Here is a 20669-nt window from a genome sequence, read left to right on the forward strand (position 1 = left end):
CCATCTTGTACATGAGAAGTAAAAAATATACGTGAAGCGGGAAATTTGAACGACACTTATTTTACGTATTTCTTTTCCACCTGGGCGGGAAAATTTGATTCGACATTTATTTTATTATTCAAACTTCTTATTAGTTATATACTAAATCCTAAAACGCGGATTATTAAAAATAAGGTTTTAGAAAATGATGCTTCGCTTATACTGAAAAAATAATTTATTTTTAGTAATAAAAACGTAACTTTGTATCAAATAATTTTAAAATCATTTTTCCTATGATATTCAACGAAACAGCTAAGGCAAAGACCTGGATTACCTTCGCAGCCTGGACAAAACGTGATGACACTTTTCATAATCTTCTTTTCGTAACACAATCTACATCTTTTTTGTGCTCGCCTTTTTTTCTTCGCAGGACAATCAGGATCCGTAGTTGGAAAATGAACTGAATTAATGAAAGACAAAGTAGAAGGAGTACGGACAGGGCAAACTTTCGACATTCCTGGACCTGATAAATTCTTTACGATATCCAGGCGAAAGTTAAACAAACAACGATCTTTTTGCTCTGAATATCTCTTGTATAGTAAATAAGTGTTAAGCAACATTAATTCTAAAATATCGAAACATAATTTTGTATACCACTTCAATGATTTCCGTGTATTAAGATAATACGATAATAGTTGATCAATGGCTCCTATACGTTTATTAAATTGAAGCACACCTTTGGGTCTTCCTTGTTCTCCTTCTCTTTTTGTGGCAGTTTTTGAAATATTTACATGGCTGGAATTACCTTTTCCAGCAAGCTCTTGAAGCATCTCAGGACTAAAAGCTACTCCATTATAAAGATTGTCCATAAATGGAGAAGGTTGCGCATTTTCCATACTTTCCAACATTGCCTGAGCAACTCTACCAGCATCACCCTGGCTTTCCAAGTCACTATCTTCTGTACCAGGATGAATCAATAAACGATGGATGAGTCCATCATTCTCTGCCAATATATACAATTTAATACCATATTTGTAAATCTTGTTTGGAACATAGGATCTATAAAAAACACGTCCCTTCCATGTCATCATTGAATCATCTGTGTTAATCTTCTTTCTCGATTCATAGACTTCTGTCATTCTATTGTGAAAATGTTGAATTATAGACCGGATTTGATATAAAGGATCTTTAACTGCTGCTTCTGTTTCCACAGGATCTTCGGTGAAGCGAAGAGATTGTAGAATGGAAAGAAATCTGTCTCTAGACATTCTATTTGAGAAAAATGGGAAATTAAATAGTTCACTTTTGTCCCAATAGTATCGTAACCGCATTATCTTGATAACACCAGTGTGGAAAAATAAACCTAAGAACACCTTGATTTCGTCCGTAGTCAGATCTTTCCAGTGTGAAATTTGGGAACTAGGAAGCCGCGCAAATTTGTTGGTTTCGTCTACTATTTGTTGGAAAAATTGCCGGGTAAATAACAATGAAAAATAATGAATAGGAGAACTGGACTCGGGTTTTATTTTTAGTTCTTCGTTACCGGCGGAATTTATATCGAAAATGTTTAACGAAGGAATATATTTACACTCGAAAGGAGTGGTAGTTAGGGGATCGGTACCGGGTTCACTGTCGGCAGACTCGGAAGATTTTGGAGAATTCTGGGTCGGTAGTTCGGATAAAGACAAAAACGTAAAAAGAGTAGGACATGTCATGCCAGGCTGTTCTTCTTTTATAGATTGTACCGGTTGAAACTTGTAGTCATTGTCACTGCCAAAACCATCTTCTGAATCTGAATCCGAATTATCATCCATTTTGATTGCAAGTTGGAGATGTTGAGCACCAGAGATTTTTTTCCTTTTAAGCGGTGGTTCTGAGGATGCTTCCATGGATGAATCTCTACTAGTCCCAGGAATTGATTTACCTACAAATTTCAATACTTTGCTTTCATTAAAACAGTTAAAAAATCATCACAAAGATAAATGTAAGTTCTTTCCTTGATTGAAGTAGGTGTACACTTTTGTAATGTTATTTTTTTTTGTTGTAGGTACTGTGTCTAAAAATGATGCGCTCTTCTATTAGTATTCTCTGACAAAATAGAAAAAATAACTCACCATTGAGATCCATACGTCTGTGAATGTACTCAGACTGTAGGAACAGCAAAAATATAATTCCTTAAAAAAAGTATAATGACAGTATCATTTGTATATCACAGTTTTCTCATAAAAATTTGCATGGAGTCTTTGTTGTTCACCATCGCGTACAATAAACGTTCTGGTTCAGGTTTAGTCACTTTGAGTCCTGTTATAAATGACTAAATTCGCAACTTTTGGAAAAACCATGGATACGCTTCGTTGTTTACTGAAAAGCCGGTTACAAGACTTGTGTAAATCATGTGACAGAGCTGGAAAGTTGCCATCTAGGATAGCATAGCGACAATTTTCCGAAAAAAAAAGGAACGCCAGCGCCATCTATTAAAAAGTGGCGGAAACTACTCGACAACTTATTACCTACATCTGTTAATAGAGGGCGCTAGTGTTCCCCGGAAAACCGATCGGTAACTCGTCGAGTAGTTTGCGCCGCTTTTGTACAGATGGCGCTGAGATCGAATTTAAAAATCCTTTATGGCGGTCTTTTTAAAATACTAGTTTGTTGTAAACAATTATTTTAATAACTTTCCAGTCTTGTGCTGATTTTGTCTGATTTTTAAGAAATAAAATCAAAGACATCAAAATTGAAAGTATTGAACCTACTCTAAAATGAAAATTGAAATGAAATATATCCTATCCTGATACTTACATAATTTTAATATTTCAATAAAACATATCCAAATTTAGAGAATGTCTCAGACATATATTTTTGTTTATATAAATATAAATAATATGTCCAGCTTCCCATCCCGCCTTTTTTAACAGCAGATTCAAGAGCCATCTATTAGTGAAAAGGAAATATTGTTCGTTATTTAAATATCTATCAACGTTCAAACGTCTGTGATTATTTGTGTGTTTGCACGCTTAATTAAAAATTTATAGAATTTTTTAAAGTAACAATAGTAAGTACCTACAAAAATACAAATTAATTTTTTTCATTATATTTGATTTGCATGTATACATTTAACATTTTTATATGTATAACCTCAATGATTCTAAGTTAAAATTACAAAATTTATACATGAAGTTAATAATAAAATATTACTCTTTCAATAAAGCAACAAATATTCCAGCGTTTAAATTTTTTTAAATAGTGCTACCACCAATTTCAATGAAAGAAATAAACGCATTTTTATTTTAGATGGAACCTATGACATTGGGATCACCTGTTGGAAGTCCTGTGCAAAGTCCTGGAAGTCCAGTAGCTTCTGCTTATCTTCCAAGTTTCCTTTTAGGAGATAGTACAACTGTATGTAACATTTATCATTTCATTGCATAGTACTTTACAGCACATTTATTACATAGCAATGTTTTATAATTTTTTAGCCAGCTAAAGTAAATCTAGCAAGTCCTCAGGAGACTCCAAAGCAGTTGCACATTGGACATACAACTCTGTCATCTCCACTCTCACATTATGGCACTCCAGACTATCGTACTAGCCGTCAGAAAGCAGTATTTGGTGGTGGTAATACCCCTAATACTTCTCAAATGGTCACAGAAAGTCACACAGGTGGACCACCGACCAGGGGATTATTTGATACTTTAGAAACATCTCAAACATCATACATGTCACCAGCCAATCAAAGCATTCCCTGCAATCAAACTAGAAACTTAATGAATACCATGAATGCTTCCATATTCAATGATAGTTCATTAAATCCAAATAAAAATGAATCCCAGGGACTTCTGCAGTGGGTAACCGTTTTTGGTTTCCCTCCTAGTGACACGAACACCGTTTTAGCTCATATTTCGAGCAGAGTTCGTATAGTGGACAAGCATCCGCCTCCGCATGCACAGAGCAACTGGATTCATTTGAAATGTGCTTCAGAACAGGAAGCACAAAGAGCACTCGCGTGCAATGGTAATATCGTGTCTGGATCTATTATGATCGGCGTAATTCCTTGTACGGACGAGGGTGTAATACTAGGTTCTGATAAAGAAAATCGTTCAAGAATAAATGGAAGTATCAAGTGCTTCTCCAATCTAAGCAGACTTAATCAATCACCGGAATACAGTACACCGCATACACCGGTTAGGATACCAAATGCAAGACCTCTGGCAGCTGGTTATAATCAGCTTAGTCCTCAGTCAGTGAGAGTGCCAGAAAATGTACCACAGAAATCTACGGGTCTAGTTTCTAAAGCGATGGAATATATGTTCGGATGGTAGTTTTAATTATGAATGTTATTTATTAACGACAATTATTATTTAGCGCGTAATTATTTTTATCAAAATTGGATACATAGAAACGCGAGTGATCGGAGAGAGGAATATTTGAAGTTGTTGAAACATTTGTTACTTTGCTATATTATATTTTTACTATATCAATAGTATGAAATATAAATCTTTAGAAACATCAAATAATTATCACACAATGTTATGTTCAAACTATATTTCTAACGTTATTCTTTTCTATTTTTAAACTAAATACTAATCACAACATACTAAACTTCTCTATTGTAATATATGTAACTTATGATTAAGCTTTTAAAGTTATTTTCGCGGTTTCCCGCCACATATATTGCACAGATATTAATTTAAATGGTCCGTTTTTTAGTGCACACATATCGTCTAAGAAATATTAACAAATGCTTACAAGCAAGCGACGAACTTGTACTTTTAATCGTGTTTGTGATGTCACATATGTGAAAAGAAGTATGACAGTGACTTTGTTTACAATATTAAAAAACACTCGTTAATCGTAATTAATGCATTCCTCTCTTTCTCTCTGAATCTATGATCGAAATTCGACGTTTCTCGTAGAAAATAATTGCTATTCAAATGAGAATATATTAAAAAGTTCAAATTTTTATTCTATTCTTGAAACCTGTTCACATGTTAAACACTAATATGATACAATCACACCTCTTTTCTTCATCCTAATAAATAAATTTTCATCATCCCACACTTTGTCCAATTCAAATTATTTCGGGCTTTCGATAGTGGCACTACCTAGATCAGTCATTTTAGGATACTTCACTTTTTTCTTTTCCAATTCATCCTGTGCCCAAAGTATCATCTTGAGTAAATTATTTACTCGCGGGCTGGTTGATTCCTTGTATTCCATTTTTAATATAGCTGCGTTCAGTTCGCTCGCGATCTATAATTTCATAGAAAAATCAAAACGTTTATAACAGATTATTAATTATAATTCTTACCTTTTGTCTATGAGTTGGATGCAATAAATCACTGTAAGGACTCTTGTGAGGTTCGTCGAAAGCCAGCAGAGCCAGAGTACGTTCCAATTCGCATAAAATATTATCATCTGACTCTCCAGCTTCGCTTAGCCGATCCTGAGCAAACTGTAAAGCCTCCTCTATTTTCCCTGTTCGAATCAACTCGATCAGATGCAATTGTTGCAGATGAAAGTAAAGGTATCTATCGTTATCCAATAATTCTGGATGTAGCTGATTTACAAGATCCGTCGCCTCTTGAATACGACCATTCTGAATGGCTTCCCTGATACGGATTCTATCATCCAAAGAGCTCAGATCTACGGTGGGTTCTACCCCAGATTCTTGTTGAAATTTTTCAGCCGCTTCCTTGAATCCCTCTGAACGAGACAACTTATTGAGTATAATAGAAAAATTACAAAGTTGCTTCTTAACAATGGAAGAACTAACCTGTGACGAGGTAATTCATGATCAAATTGTTCATGGAAACGCGTAGCGTATGAGAGTTCTCCTCCAGCTTGGCAACCCATTCATCCTTCGATATATTATCTTGTTTCTCCGGGAAGCTCATCGTTCTTTAGCAATTAGCATTGATGATTACGATAAGCGAAGGTTAATGAAATGTATACACGGTACAGATTCGATCCGAGTACCTACACAGACTTCGGGAATTGTTTGACACAACAGCTGATTCTTTATCGCTGTTCAAAGCCCAGTGTATGTAAATAAAGCTACGCCGTGAAGGGAGCGCCTTTAAAACGATCGACTACGAAATTCCGAAAAAGATGAACAACTACTTTCTAATAAAGAAGACAAGATTTCTTAAGAGATACCTGCAGATATTGCAAGATGCTTTTTAAACGCCCTCAACTTTTGGAATTATAGAGAAAATTTGACGTTTGTAACTTGACAACCAAAAATTAACATGCATAAATGGTGCACTGTGCGTAATTTACTTTTTGGTTTGTCAGATTAGTCAAAGGTGGGGTTGTAGTTTGTAATCATGGCGGATCCATTGAGCTTGCTACGGCAATATAACGTTAATAAAAAGGAAATAATTGAACGTGAAAATCAAATTATATTTGGCGAGTTTTCCTGGCCGAAAAATGTGAAAACAAACTACTTAACTTACGGGTAAGTGTACATTTGGTTAATTGCGAATTAATATCGACAGCTGTAACCTGTATTGAGGTTCCACCATTAAACAGTTTCCTGCACGAATTTTCAATCGCCTGTAATAGAAGTGTGCAGATATTTTAATAAAGAAAAATAACCTCATGTAGGAGAATAGAGATTATAGAATATATTTTATCGTAGATCTGGCAAGGAAGGTACACCAAAGGAATATTACACCCTCGAATGTCTGCTGTTTTTACTCAAACATGTGCAACTCACCCACCCTGTGTACGTACGGCAAGCAGCTGCAGAAAATATCCCAGTTGTACGTCGACCTGATAGGAAAGATTTATTGGCCTACCTCAATGGCGAAACTGCAACATCAGCCGCCATAGACAAATCTGCTCCTCTGGAAATTCCTACCCAAGTAAAGAGAACAGCCGAAGATGGACTGGAAAGTGGATCCTCCAAGAAACCACGTTTCGAGGAGACTCATGTACAGAAGGTCAAAGAACAGCTTGCAGCCAGGCTGGATGCTCCTAAAGAAGCCTCTGTTACAGTGGACAATATCAAATCCCTGTCAGAGGCTATGTCTGTTGAAAAGATTGCAGCCATCAAGGCTAAACGTTTAGCCAAGAAACGTACTACTATCAAGGAAAATGATGATATTGGAATGGGATCTGATTTATGCGTTATATTGATGGACGTCGACGGTACCAAGGACATAGTTTCAAGGGAGAGGCAATGGAGAACACGCGCGACCATTCTGCAAAGCAGTGGAAAGATATTTGCGAAGAATATATTTGCTATACTTCAAAGTATCAAGGCTCGCGAGGAGGGTAGACAAAAAGGCCCTGCTGCACCTACACCCATGGTTACCCCGCGTTCTACGCCTATGCGCCCGTTACCCCAGCCAGCCGTCTACAATCGTTACGATCAGGAAAGGTTTATCAGGCAGAAGGAAGAAACAGAAGGATTCAAAATCGACACCATGGGTACCTATCACGGTATGACCCTGAAGTCTGTGACCGAGGGTACCAATCCAGCAGTTAGGAAACCACCGACCAATCCTTCCGCGACTCCCAATTCCGGTCTCCTACCGACTTCGGCCGCCAAACTCACGCCGCAGCAAGCGGCACAGAACAAACGGCCTAGCAGAACTCCTATCATTATCATTCCAAGTGCTAACACATCCTTGATCACAATGTACAATTCTAAAGATATACTTCAAGATTTGAAGTACGTCAGTAACGAGGAGAAACGAGCACAGGGCTCTAAACGAGAAAACGAGGTCCTCCTGCAACGTAGAAAGGAAGGCGGACTGACGGTTCCGTACAGGGTGGTGGATAATCCCCAGAAACTCACAAACGCAGACTGGGAAAGGGTCGTCGCGGTGTTTGTAATGGGTCCAGCTTGGCAATTTAAGGGCTGGCCTTTCGATGGCAACCCTGTTGAAATCTTTTCAAAAAGTACTTATACTGTAATTACTCCTTTGCTCATTTGTATGAACAGCATTAAGTTTGTCGTATCATTACAGTTTGCGCGTTTCATCTGAAATACGACGAAATGAGGCTGGACGCGAACGTGGCACGTTGGGCTGTGACGGTGATAGAATTGAGCAGAACAAAAAGACACTTGGACCGGGCTGCGTTAATGGTATTCTGGGAACATCTCGACAAGTATGTATTCTTACGATTAAAAAAGTCTTACTCGAGTACAAGATCAAAAACTTATACAAATTATTTGTTCACAGACACATGATTAAAAACAAGCCGCACCTTCGATTCTAAATTGAACTTGCGAAGAAACAAAAATGATTGTACATACTATAGAAGAAAACATTACTTGTGTACATGTATATATATATATCTAAAAAAAGAGATGCAAAAGTTTATCACGTGTGTTTTGTTTCGAAACAGTCCAACTACACACGAGAGTATAGTAGCATACATCGAATATAAGTTCCATTGATTCGTTTTCAATCAGTATTCTCAATGACAAGATTAATATTCTCATTTAACGTTTAGCAGAATATCTTCAACGTTATATATGTTAGCATGAAACTGATGTGCCTATTGTTTAAGTGATCATCTTTAATTTTACTCTTAAAAGAAATGCGTGATATGTTGGTATATTATATTCACATAATGTGTAGGAAGAGAAAAAGGGGCGTTTTTCGTTTGACGACAGACGATCCCTGCCCCGGACGCCTATAACCCCGTTTGGGGACCGCTAGCGAGAACGGTCCCAAATCCCGTTGTCACCTGGCGATCGCCGACCCGAGCTAAGGGCGTCCAGGGAGACTCACCGCCTTCCCCTTCGCCCCACTAAACGCCTACAAATGTACGCGTACCAAAAACAAAGAGGAGAATGTTATTGTTCACGGTAACATGTATCGTGGAACGTTTATTAAAGAACCAAATAAAGACCTTTACACGTCGTTCATGTATCTGACTGTCTATTTTCTGTCCAATCCCTAATGAAAGAAAAATGTTCACGTTGACTGAATCACAGTTCTTGGCACGGTGTCGAACCCTTTGTAATTCAGTGCACGACGGATCGAGGATTCCCTATGGATCACCTTCCAGATAAGGGAGCCAAAGTAAACCGCTTCCGGGCATCGACAATTGATATCCAGCGCTATTTACAAAGACAATTGAATCTTCCTAACTCGATCACTGCCGCTTTATTAGTTTAGCAGGTACGCGATAGCCGCCGCGAGAAACTTTCCAACCAGTTTCCAAAGAAAACTCGTCCTTCCCCGTCTAAAAGAACAGCTAAACAAAATATCTCCTTTGTATAAACTCTCCAGGGCTACGTGTTGTAAATAACGTATAAATAACCGGGCTATTTACGTGCCTCCACCGTGGCTTGGAAATTTGTTGTATACCCTGCAGTTATTGTACAATAACAACATAATCCTTAAATATTTTTAGTAAACCGAACAGCTATAGTGTAAAATTTTTCTTTTGGAATATTATTGAAAAACATTCTACAAAAGAAATTAAGTAGATTAGTCATTATTTCTGGCAAAAGGTTGAACTTCATTTTCTCTTTTTTTCTCTGAAATCATGTTTACGATACGCTCGACAAAGATCACCGAGAGAGACTGGTTATGCGTAAAACTGTCACGATGATCGTTCGGTACAACTCTAACAGGTTTTATTTCACGCTCGACGATCAAAGGTCAATCGGTAGACGAGGCAAGAGGCAGTGGAGCAAGTGATGCGTGACAGGAGTACGCTTCGCTTGGCCCAGCTCGTTTCGCTGAACTTTGAAGATTAAGCTCTACCGATCATAGAACGCGAAGCTCGTTAAATCCACGTGTAAATTTCACACACGATAAGCCTGCTAGCGTTTCAAGATTCGTGACGCTAATCTATCCTCGCATCTTGATGCACGCGACAGGTGTTCACGGTGACTCATGGCACATCATAGATCCATCGAAAATCTAGACTTATCGTTGCACGCCACGGTTGTAAATGTAAATAAGAGAACAGTCGATGAAAAAATGCAGTGAAATGGTTTCACTATGCATTGGCAACGCTACTGTACGATTATATAAAATACAAATATACAGAGAATCATATTATGAAGCAGTTTCATCTCGTCAAAGCAATACCTTAATAGTGGCATGTTGTCAATGTATACAAACTCAGAGACAATTAAGGGAACTTGTAGCTGCACTGAGGGCAATTTGGTTGCACGCAGGGTATCCCAGGAATGACAGGAGGGAAATGAAGAAATCCAGGCCTGGAAGGAAGATGCTCGGTGACCTGGGCGTACACGTGATCCCTCAGCTGCTGCTGTGCTCCAGAGTTGAAGTAATTATTGTACTGAACGTTAAAGGCCAACCCTTCCTCGTGCTGACCAGTCTTGATGGGCAGAGAGGTACAGGCTGTTGTGTCCGTCACGATACTCTTTGGAAATTGATCAGGAACGATGTTCAGCAGACAGTAGCCGTCTCCATAAATGTTCCTGGAGAGGCTGGAGTAAAGAGGAGCCAGCATAGTTCCTGAGAGTGGTTCGGTTGACCTGGTTTCCTCGATGGTCTGCGGTGGTCGAAAAGCAGAGGCATAAGCGGTCGAGTTGATGGCAAAACTATCGCTGGCGAAGTACTCGATCGCCTTCAACAGGTCTTGCCCGCATCTTTGTAAAACTAACTGAAGCACGGAGAGCTTTGTGTTGGGAAACAATCGCGCCAACGTCTCCACGGAGGTCTGTGACACACTGCTCTCTTTTGTCTCCTCTGGGTTGTTGAATACCAAGCTCTTGTACTTGGATCCGTTCTCGTTGATCGGCTATAAAAGGGGACGAGGCGAGTAAGAAGGTTCTTGTTGTTGAAACAAGCAAGATGATTGAGATCGTTTGAGTGGTGCTAATGGTTTGTTTCTTTTCTGTAATAAATATTTCCTTTTTTACATACCGGAGAGTCTTGACGTTGATTTATCTGAGTGAAATCCTGCCTTGAATCTTCAGCCCCTTCCTCTTCCTCTTTCTGGCCCGAATCAGTCTCTTTATTATCATTGATTATTGACTTTGGTTCAGTCACCGACATTCCAAATATTTTCCCCGGTGGAAGACGACTCAGCTTCTGTCCAGTGGCCACTTTAGCCATTTTCAAGGCAATGGCGTCCTCCGCTGCTTGCTGCCTCTTCAGGGCCACCTTGTTGCATAAAATAGAAGAAACGATTCAGATTAAATTCCGTTAACGTGGAAATGTAGACAAAGAGAAAGATTGTTGGCAGTGAAAAATGAAGTCGGATCAGATCATGACTGCGTTCCTGGATTTATAAATGGACCTGCCGCTTAGCCGATACTGCATATGTGTTTTCTTAACGGGCAATGTCAATAGAGATACATATGGGACCATTTGGCACGCGTTATTCCCGACTGGACCACCCACTATATTGTTTCACATCGTCGGGATTATTGAGGAAGCCTAACAGAGGGTCCCTCTTTTAGATTTTATGAGAGAAGATGAAGTAATGTGATCGAGTTACTCTAAAATCTAAACCAATGTTACTATAATCAATCTCCATTTACAGAAAATGAATAAATTAACTATATCAGAGGTTCCAAAAGCTGAATTGCATCGTTTTAAACCGCAATGCTTTCCGAATTCACGCTGTTTCTTTGAGAAGTCGCGGATGTACCAGCTTTACATCGATTGAATCCAAAAGTCCCCTCGACGAGCTACGTATCGAGTGTCATAATGTCTATGCAAACAGAAATGAAACGCTACACCGCGCGTTAATGGATTTAATTCCTCTTCTCCCTCGACTGATCGACTGTTTTCCCAACATAGATGGAGGGTGAACGAGGCTCTAGGATCGAGTGGTACAAGTGCAACGAAAACTGAATCCGCTTATTGGCTCCCCTTTCATCAGGCTCATTTAAGGCTCACGCTTAATCGGTCGACGATAATTACATTTTTTTTTCTTCTCTGCAAAACAACGAAGGGCGAATTAGCCGAGCTAAATACCGAAGGTGATGGAGATTGACCTTTTTCTTTCTAATTTCCCCCATTGCTTCAGGGTCAGATGCTTCGTTAATTAGTTCCACAGGTGTTTTAATCGTTCTGTTAAATATTTTATACCGTTAAATTTTTATTTATTTGCAAGGATGTCTTACCTGAGCAGCCATCACTCTCTGTCTCTCCGCAATCAAAGAACATTTCGGGCAGAGACACTCGCGATAACGACACTCTCGTTTGTGACCTCTCAACCAGGAGATCAAACCGTGATTCCTACAACGAGCACACTTTGGTCTCCTCTGTTTCACCTCACTCTCCTCCTCCTCGTTTGCAACCTTGTTCTTGTTCTTTCCACGCAGCATACTCTAATCGATCACCAATAAATCTATTCAATCTCAAACTAGTCCCTTCATCTTCTCAGTCACAATTCTCTAACAAAATTAAAAACGAAAAATATGATACAACAGAGTTTTAATTTCAGTCGTTACACTTAACACTGTGCCCAAAAGGAAATGATTGTATAAAAGGTAGTTTAAAACCTCTTTCTTTTAGACACAGAAGTGTATATATATAAAATACTAATAAATATATTCAAATGATTAGAAGATATTGTGTCGCAAAGCAACTAAAGTCTCGGTACGATTGTTCATCCCTGACTGAGTTTGTCAGCATCGCCTAAAGAAAATCTCGCTCCTAAGATTTTGATTTTCCCTGCGGTGTCGTGCGATTGGCTCTGCACGCGTTCCTCTTCTCAACGCGGTTCCAGTATAGCCACGGTGAAGCAAGTTGAACAAACATTCGCTGGACCACCCTTTCTCGACGATTGGTTCCGAATGTTTGCTCTCCTCGCCACTCCTACTTCGGTGACTTGGTTGCTCGCTACAACAGGGATACGGCCTCCTCTGACCGTGCTTCCTGGACACCAAGAGTAACCAGAGAAGACATTTTTCCGCTGGAGTGACAAGATGATTCTTCTCGTACACTTTTTTCTTGATTCGATCGATACATGCTTCATTTCTTTAGGGATTCATGCATCTATGACGATGAGAAGAAAAAGAAACATAGCAGCAAAAAGATATTTAACATCTTGATATAATGAAAATGATAATTATATTACCAATGTTATTAAGAATATGATTAATGAAATTAAACTTTCAGTTTGCAGTCATCTTCTTCTCTTCCTATTCTTGTAATAACGTGTAGAACTGAAGATTCTCCATGTTTGAAGGAAGAAACCTGTTTCAATAAAATTAAAAAGAAAGAAGAATGAAATAAATATTTCCATACGAATGCTATTTGAAAAGAAAATGCAAATAAAATAATACCTGTCCACATTATGTATGTAACAATTTTCTACTCCAAAATATAAAATTACTCTGGTAAACTGAAAAAATAAAATAAAAGATTTATTAGAAAAATAAAAGAGATATAATGGTATTGATAATGTTAAATAATGTATTAGATACCAGCAGAGGTGAGGAATCGACGAGGACCGGAAGTAGAAGGCTGGTTGCAGAGAAGAGACATAAATTTGCCAAGAATCAATTCGATTGTATAATTCGCAGTTTATCTTTTTTTTTATCTTCACGAGTACAGATTCGTAGCCGGTTAACGATTTGAGTGTGGATAATAATGAACGAGAACCCATTTTCGATATCGGACTCTGTTTCATTTTCTCTAAATATTTAAACATTCTTTGTGCCATTCTAAACGCATTCCTGCTTTGTATACACAGTGGAACGCGCAGCCATGATATGTGATTCCTTCGTTTTCTTCGACAAACGATCGATCCAAAGGCGGGAATTAAACCTTTTTTTCTTTTAACTTTTCAAGTTCATCGGTAGCCATGGGAATTGTGATCGAGTTCGTTGTTAGTTTTCAATAACATCTTCATTATTTTTATTATTCTGTACATTTGTACCTGAGTCGATTTGGATATGGTATTATGATATGATATGATTTAGCTTTTCATTGTAATTATTTTTCCCCCAGGAAACTTCCCTCATATTTTCAATATTCCCACCTTTGCACGTTCGTATTTCAATATCTTTTGTTTGTTCGCTTAATTGTTAATAAAACTTCTTTTTATACACTGGATTTTTGCAGGAAGCGAGGTGGGCAAGCCTTATTTTTTTCACAGTAGTTTCTTTAACATTCCTCGATCACAAACCGACACGGGCCCGATCGACAGAAGTGTGTTTCTGTTTTGTTGTCTTTTAAAATCCATCATCACTTAACAACAAGCTTAAGCCTAAGTAAAACTCCCATAAATAACGGATAACGTATCTTTTTAATTTGGCACGAACGACCGCTTCATCCGATCCGGAAGCCGTTTTTGCCCGAGGACGAAATTAACACGCTTCAAGATGTTAATTAAAAACGGAAATATTAAAACTTTCTTTAATTGATTACGCTAGGAAGAGAAAACGTGATTAGAAGAAAAAACTGCGCCCCCATAGGGGGGAATCGAACTCTGAATATTTTGTTAGCAATTAAGTTGCTTACCCCCTCCACCTTTCTTACCTACGCTTTTTACTTTCTTTTTTTTTATTACTTATTGTATAATTGTATTTATTATATTCTTTAATAGATATGATTAACATTAATAACGATTCTCTTGAAATTTTGAGAATCTATTTGAAACGCACTGTCTCGATAGTATACTTCTTTTATCATAGTATTTACAAAAAAGATTCTATACTGTTACGGAATCGATCAAGCGCTCTAATTGTGTCTATCAATTTCTATAGTACGTAAATACCATTCACCTAATCATTTTTTAATTCTGCCTTTTCGTCCTGGAGCAATAGCAACCCGGATCCAGGTTTGAAGTATCAAGGTACGCCGGACGTTCTCGGACACATAATAAAAAATAAAGCATAATATCGTACGAGATCCATCGAAATTGTTTTTTCATTTTTTCTCATGGTCGTGCGTGCCGTGATAATTTGTAACTCGATAAAAAACGTATGTTCTCGATGTACAATATTCTCTCAATATTCTTCGCTTTCGACGGGTAATAAAAGTTTGAAAAAATCACGGGGCGCACCGCCGAACCGTCGCGCATGCGTAAACGACGCCGGCGCGCGCCCTATACGAACGAGGACGAAGTGTGCGATTCTTAACAAGAACACACTGAAAGAAAAGAAACGTTCGTTTCAGCGGTTTTACAGGCGAGCATACGTCGAAACGAATCCCTCGATGATCACGACCGATCGGCGGTTAAGTATAAAACGAAGCGTTTATTTTGCGAATATCTAAAAAACGAGTACCAACGTTCGTAAAAAGGGGCACCTGTTTTCGGTGCGGATAGAAAATCGAATTCTCTTTTTGGCATAGCACAGATAAAAGTTGTCAAAAATTCGATTATAGACTATTAGGTCGTGATCGCAGAGGGATTAAATTCAAAGTGACGCCCGTGAAATTGTGCGAAGACGCGAAAGGAACAGAATTCCGCCTAGTATCGCGCAGAAGAAGCTCACAATTTATGTAAATCACACCGATTGGCCCCGAAAAAATCAGAGAATTACGATTTGTCGATTTCTAAATAGTGTGTGTGTAGTGTGCGTGTACATGTATGGCTTTATTTCCCTTTCGCTGCTCTTTCAGCTTGCCGATGGTAGACTCCATAAGGTCAGTTTCGCCTTTGACTAGACTTCTATTTAACCTTGCTTCTAAATATAACTGTAAATATGTATATACATTCATACACAGATACGCGGGTGCATCAGGTTGTTTAGGAATTAAAGCTACCTTTTAAAACAGAGTTGCAGGAGAACGTTTGTTGGGAACTTGATTACTATACTGTGTTTATGGTACACGCGCGTATCTGTTTACTAACAATCTTTTCGTACGTTCAACAGTTACATAGGATATGTATTCCTTCGTACGTTCTGTAAAATAATCGCTAACATCGGTAGTTCGTAGTGGCGGTGATAATGATACTAATCACTTTTCTATCAAATCCTAATATCGACGGGATTGCGCTTCGACCGTGGTATTTCATCCCTTAAAGCTATCACAGGAAGGCGCGAGTGGACAAAGTGGCGAAGCTGAACCGTTTACAAAATGGCTGGAACCGTAATTCGTTGATGTCTTTGAAGAAGAAGAAGAAGAAGCAAATACAGACTGTCGACCAGATTACGTACCCTTTCTTATCCACTCGTACCTCGCAAGCATTAACATATGAATCATAAAGACACTCTGAAAGTTTTGAGAATTATAGCTACGTACAGTACTGCTCTATTTACATTCCAACTCTACGAGATACAATGACTAGCAATTCTCAAAACTCTTAGCGTTTATTAGTGAATTTTGAAAGTTAGACCGACGTTCGATGCTGGTCTCTAGTGTTGTTCAAGTTCAGTTTCGCGAAGAAAATGAATGAGAAAAAAAACGAGCCCTTCGAGGCAAGTCCCTTTAATTAGCGTCTCCTCGTAAAAACACTACCACGTACGCGGTCTACGTGTGTAAGACATACAGGAAGGAAATACTAAAATCTGGGTCAACACGGGGAAACGCGAGTGCCTAATGAACATGTGTGTGCGCGCAAGCCTTGCGTATATGTACGTATATATTTGTACGTGTGTGTGTGTGTGTGTATCTCTCTGTATCTTCCGACGTGTCGAGTAATAAATCCTAATTAGCGTCGTTACAAAAACCTTACAACTATTCAACAAAAACCAATATCGTAACAACTTTTTATCTAATTTTGTCGTTTATTCATTCGCGTGTTCGCCTCGATTTCTCTTTCTCTTCTCGCCGAGAAACTGTGCGACACCGGTCCCAATTTGCCACGCAGTAGTCTCGGACATCGAAGCACGACAATATTTTTCATGAAAGAGCGAGACACACGTGTTTTCTGTTGCTTATCAACAGCCACGCGGTGGTCGAATCGCGTTTTTCTACTGACCGCTCTTTCAAGAAACATCCGCTTTGTTCGTTGGTCACGAAAGGGACGATCGCTCGTCGAAATCGTGTTGGTTCGTTCGTTCGGAACGATCGCGTCCCTTTCGTCTAATAAGCTCGAGATAGCTGAACGAATGGTGAAAAATTGTACGCTCGATTACCCTCCTACGATGAATCTCGACTAACGAGCTAACACTGGTACAGAATGAAGAACGCGTGCGTCGTTGGTCTCGTGAAACCTAACGTAACGTCGCTCTGTATCAAAATTAAAAAATCTATCAATAGTATAGAGTACGTTGTTCGATTAAAAAGAGATGTTACTAAGGCGGATCTAATGCTCTGGCACAATCATTGTAACAACAGCTCTCTTAGAGGATTACATCTGACGGTCGTTGGAGGAAACTCCTCCAAGAGATTACTTGAACGATCACAGAGCATTAAGATACACCTTACTCGTGTATTCGCAGATCTCTGTCGTCCCTTTCGCTCGTGCAAAGTTATCCTACTTGAAATACTCTGTGGTCGTGTCGAGACTACCGTGGACGATGCCACGCCAGGTCGAAAAACGTACGACAATGCTCTCTGTACAGAAGTGCTCGTCTTCTGCCTTGATCTCGCTTAAGTACCGTATACACCACGACAACGACAATCTGCAATTCCAGCTTCCCTCCTCTCAGTCGGTTACATCACAGAGCATTTCTCCTTCAAGCTGATCGCGTTGTTGCTCTGCACTGGTTGCAACGAAACGGACCGGTTCTTCTCGAGCATCAGCAGGTCCCGGAACAGGGCGTTCACGTTGTGATTTGTCTTCGCCGACGTTTCCAAAAATCCACAGCCCCAATTCGCAGCCTCCGCTGCACCCTCGCTTATCGACACCTCGCGTACCGATGGACTCTCGTCGCATTTGTTCCCCACCTACAGGAGGTGTTGGAAAATATTAAAAAAAAAAAAAAAAAAGATCTCTGATTAAAGCCATCTAGAAAAGCGTTTAAAAAGACATAAACAATGCTCTTTAGCCCTTAAACCATGGGAACAGGTGACCTTCGGAAAATTCTTTTTTCTCTACTACAATGTTACACCTTTGTGCTCCATAGCTTCTTCCTCGATAGCTATATAAATAGACAGATGTTTCTTTGTGCGCTCTATGCATGGTAGTGAAAAAAAAAAATAATACAAATAGTGGTGGATATTAGAAATATAAAAATCACGATAGGAGAGGTAACAAGAAAATAACGAGAGTATGAGAAAAGTAGGTCTTACCAGCATTATAGGTATCTGCGATATGTCCTGTCCCTTAAGCTCTCTAATAATGGCCCAGATGGGTCGTAGTTCCTCGAGGCTTTGCCGTGAGCACACCGAATATACAAGGATGAAGGCGTGACCTTTGCTAATAGAAAGCCGCTGCATCGCGGGAAACTGATGAGACCCCGTTGTGTCCGTAATTTGAAGCGTGCATATGTTTTTGTTGCAGCTTATCACCTGAAATATTGCAGCGCATTGTCCGATTTATTTCCTGCTCGTCACGCTTCTTCTCGCGCACACAGCACGGGTCTCAACAATTTCACCGACGACGCTTCTTTTGTATTTAGTATCGCATCGATCGATTACCGAATAATTTAAATTCCTTTTCCTTACCTCGATCGATAGACTGTTCGATATCGAACAACCGATTAATCGAAATCGTTGATAAACTAAACTATCAATTAATCGATCGATCGTGCGATATTCGTTGCAGCGCCGTTTATAAATTTAATTTACAACCTAGAAAAGAATTTTCTTTATACTAATTGCGATTGTTAGGCAGAAATATTTATCGACAGGGGTCGCATTATGCATTAAAATATTCAATAGTGAAACATCAATCATTATTTGTGAAATAATCAAAATGATAATTGATCATTTGAAAGTAAAAGGTATTCAAACAACTTGAATCGAATCTCTAAACTAACCATATTATCTCAGTCTCTAGGCGAATCGTGTGGCAACATCGAGAACGAATTTGAAATGCAAATAGAAGAGAGAAAAAAAATTTGCCGAGAAGATAAACTGTTTACTCGGGGCTCAGTTCCATGTGGATTTCACGATTACGGAACGAGATAATGGTTGAAAGATGAACGATTAGAGCAATGATCTTGCATCATGTATGAATCATCGGTAAAACGTCACCGTTTTACGTCACGATACACGCTTTTATCTGATTTGGAAAATCTATTACCACTGTCCGATACATGACGTTCCTCTACTACTTGCGTTGTCTCCCTCATACAATTCCACGTCACTAGTGCCATTAATAGTCGACCGATACCGCTGCTTTCACTGTATTAACAATGCAGTCTAAATTTCAAGATCGTGCAATACCCGTACGTATTCTACAACCCTTTACATAATGCAAAATAGGGGTTGATACGTTTTTATTGAACTTACCTGTCTATAGGTGTCCTCGATTGTCGGGATGTAGGACTCGCGAAAGGTTCCTTTCACGAAACGTAGAACCAGAGAACTCTTGCCAACGCCACCCGCTCCAAACACCACCACGCGGTAGTCGTTACTCTGCTCCGGCATCCTGACATCTGCCGTCCCGACGATGTTAACCCCCGCCACACGGGGTCCCTTTTGCGAGATCGTTTAAATCTGTCTCCCACACAACATACAAAGCAAAATTGATTCGTACGCCCACGGTTTTTTGCGAAAAGGTTGCAGCAACCCTTCTCTCTGCAACCGAGTTATTTTTCTTTTTTACGCCTCTGCTGGCTCGTATTTACACTCTTTGACTCCTACGAGCAGTTTCCAGTTGGCTGGTCGTACAAAGAGAAAAAGGCACCGAATGCCAATATACCTGTATTCTAGTTTGATCGTTGAAATTGATTTGTAAGGTACATTTGAATTTAGTTAAGCAAAACTCGAGGAAACTAAATGCATGGTTATCGAGCCGTACCACGTGTTCTTCTATTTTAAAATGATTCAATGTACTCGTCGATCGAATAGATCATTTTCACGATTAAAGGCACAGTATTTCAACACTGGATTAAAGAGATTGTCCAATCACGGTACGGATAAATGTGTTTGTACAAACATTGAAATGTCCAGCGGAAAAAAAACGATGACCCGATACCTGCCACTTCACAAATCCTCTTATGACCTATAATCATCCATCTATACATACATGAATTCAACAAGTGATATTTCAAACTGAGCTCCCTTGTCATTGTCAAATAACATTCACCGCAATATCCACTTCAAACGTGAACGTTCAAACAAATTTTTTTCAGATTTTCAACAATTCTTACATTTAGCTTCAACAAGTTGCTGACCGATCATTTTCGAAAAATATATGAAATAATATATTAATCGGTATAAGCCAGCAGAGAGCGGAATAGTTTAATTATCGTCGAGTGAATTCTGAACCACGACCACGGTTAAACATCGTCGCGTCACGAGTCCCATTAAGCGATAAGATCACGATCCCATTGACCCGGCGATGGTGTCGCGAAGGATCTGCAAGCGATAAACCGTCTTTATGGACATGATCGAGCGGATGACACTTTCACGTGGCTCCTTCTCGTCTAAGAAATCACTTGGATCTGTAATCGAGTAGACTGGACGAGTTACCGAAATCGTTGCTGTACCTTCTTCTGCCTCAGGATTATCCTGGAGTAAACACCAGGCTTGACGTTCGGTTCAAGAGGACGTGCAGGTTCGACAGGGCCGTGAACGACACCCTTAATCGTGCAGGCAACGTGCCAGCCAAGAAGATTTCTCCAGCCGCCGGTCGGAGACGATAACAACTGGTCTATCCAAGGATGTTTCTCGGGCAACGATCTTCTCAGGTGTCCCAAAATGATTTCCGATGTTACTTCGAACGTTGAA

At 39.3% G+C, this 20669-nt stretch overlaps 6 protein-coding genes across 9 annotated transcripts; 2 read left to right on the top strand and 4 right to left on the bottom strand.

The window, feature by feature from the left end:
- Positions 1-196: 196 nt before the first annotated feature.
- LOC114872232 (piggyBac transposable element-derived protein 4-like) lies at positions 197-2430 on the bottom strand. 2 transcript variants are annotated; one of them, XM_029179238.2, is made up of 3 exons: positions 2244-2430; positions 2094-2153; positions 197-1903 (listed from the first exon to the last, which is right to left on the bottom strand). In XM_029179238.2, the coding sequence occupies exons 2-3, from the start codon at positions 2104-2106 to the stop codon at positions 246-248; spliced, it is 1671 nt and encodes a 556-aa protein (XP_029035071.2). In that variant the 5' UTR covers positions 2107-2153; positions 2244-2430; the 3' UTR covers positions 197-245. The 2 variants fall into 2 exon arrangements, with proteins under 2 accessions (XP_029035071.2, XP_029035070.2); XM_029179237.2 differs by having other exon boundaries at positions 2094-2429.
- A 480-nt stretch (positions 2431-2910) lies between these two features.
- LOC114872201 (nucleoporin Nup35) lies at positions 2911-5132 on the top strand. The gene is made up of 3 exons (XM_029179182.2): positions 2911-3031; positions 3271-3378; positions 3456-5132. Exons 2-3 carry the CDS (start codon positions 3271-3273, stop codon positions 4296-4298), a joined length of 951 nt encoding a protein of 316 aa, XP_029035015.1. The 5' UTR covers positions 2911-3031; the 3' UTR covers positions 4299-5132.
- LOC114872206 (glucose-induced degradation protein 8 homolog) lies at positions 4918-6051 on the bottom strand. The gene is made up of 4 exons (XM_029179189.2): positions 5960-6051; positions 5753-5877; positions 5288-5682; positions 4918-5229 (listed from the first exon to the last, which is right to left on the bottom strand). Exons 2-4 carry the CDS (start codon positions 5871-5873, stop codon positions 5053-5055), a joined length of 693 nt encoding a protein of 230 aa, XP_029035022.1. The 5' UTR covers positions 5874-5877; positions 5960-6051; the 3' UTR covers positions 4918-5052.
- A 245-nt stretch (positions 6052-6296) lies between these two features.
- On the top strand, positions 6297-8312 carry LOC114872189 (parafibromin). The gene is made up of 4 exons (XM_029179147.2): positions 6297-6436; positions 6620-7887; positions 7956-8097; positions 8172-8312. Exons 1-4 carry the CDS (start codon positions 6306-6308, stop codon positions 8206-8208), a joined length of 1578 nt encoding a protein of 525 aa, XP_029034980.1. The 5' UTR covers positions 6297-6305; the 3' UTR covers positions 8209-8312.
- Positions 8313-8807: 495 nt separating this feature from the next.
- LOC114872200 (doublesex- and mab-3-related transcription factor A2-like) lies at positions 8808-13440 on the bottom strand. Its single transcript, XM_029179181.2, has 6 exons — positions 13361-13440; positions 13220-13278; positions 13012-13130; positions 12053-12929; positions 10845-11084; positions 8808-10719 (listed from the first exon to the last, which is right to left on the bottom strand). The coding sequence occupies exons 4-6, from the start codon at positions 12254-12256 to the stop codon at positions 10084-10086; spliced, it is 1080 nt and encodes a 359-aa protein (XP_029035014.1). The 5' UTR covers positions 12257-12929; positions 13012-13130; positions 13220-13278; positions 13361-13440; the 3' UTR covers positions 8808-10083.
- On the bottom strand, positions 13440-20518 carry LOC114872208 (GTP-binding protein Di-Ras2). 3 transcript variants are annotated; one of them, XM_029179193.2, is made up of 4 exons: positions 20429-20518; positions 19227-19433; positions 18063-18281; positions 13440-17717 (listed from the first exon to the last, which is right to left on the bottom strand). In XM_029179193.2, exons 2-4 carry the CDS (start codon positions 19362-19364, stop codon positions 17484-17486), a joined length of 591 nt encoding a protein of 196 aa, XP_029035026.1. In that variant the 5' UTR covers positions 19365-19433; positions 20429-20518; the 3' UTR covers positions 13440-17483. The 3 variants fall into 3 exon arrangements, with proteins under 3 accessions (XP_029035026.1, XP_029035029.1, XP_029035027.1); XM_029179196.2 differs by having other exon boundaries at positions 19227-19437; positions 20429-20508; XM_029179194.2 differs by having other exon boundaries at positions 20412-20501.
- Between the last annotated feature and the right edge of the window lie 151 nt (positions 20519-20669).

The sequence above is a fragment of the Osmia bicornis genome, chromosome 16 (assembly GCF_907164935.1).
Source record: "Osmia bicornis bicornis chromosome 16, iOsmBic2.1, whole genome shotgun sequence".
NCBI lineage: Eukaryota > Metazoa > Arthropoda > Insecta > Hymenoptera > Megachilidae > Osmia > Osmia bicornis.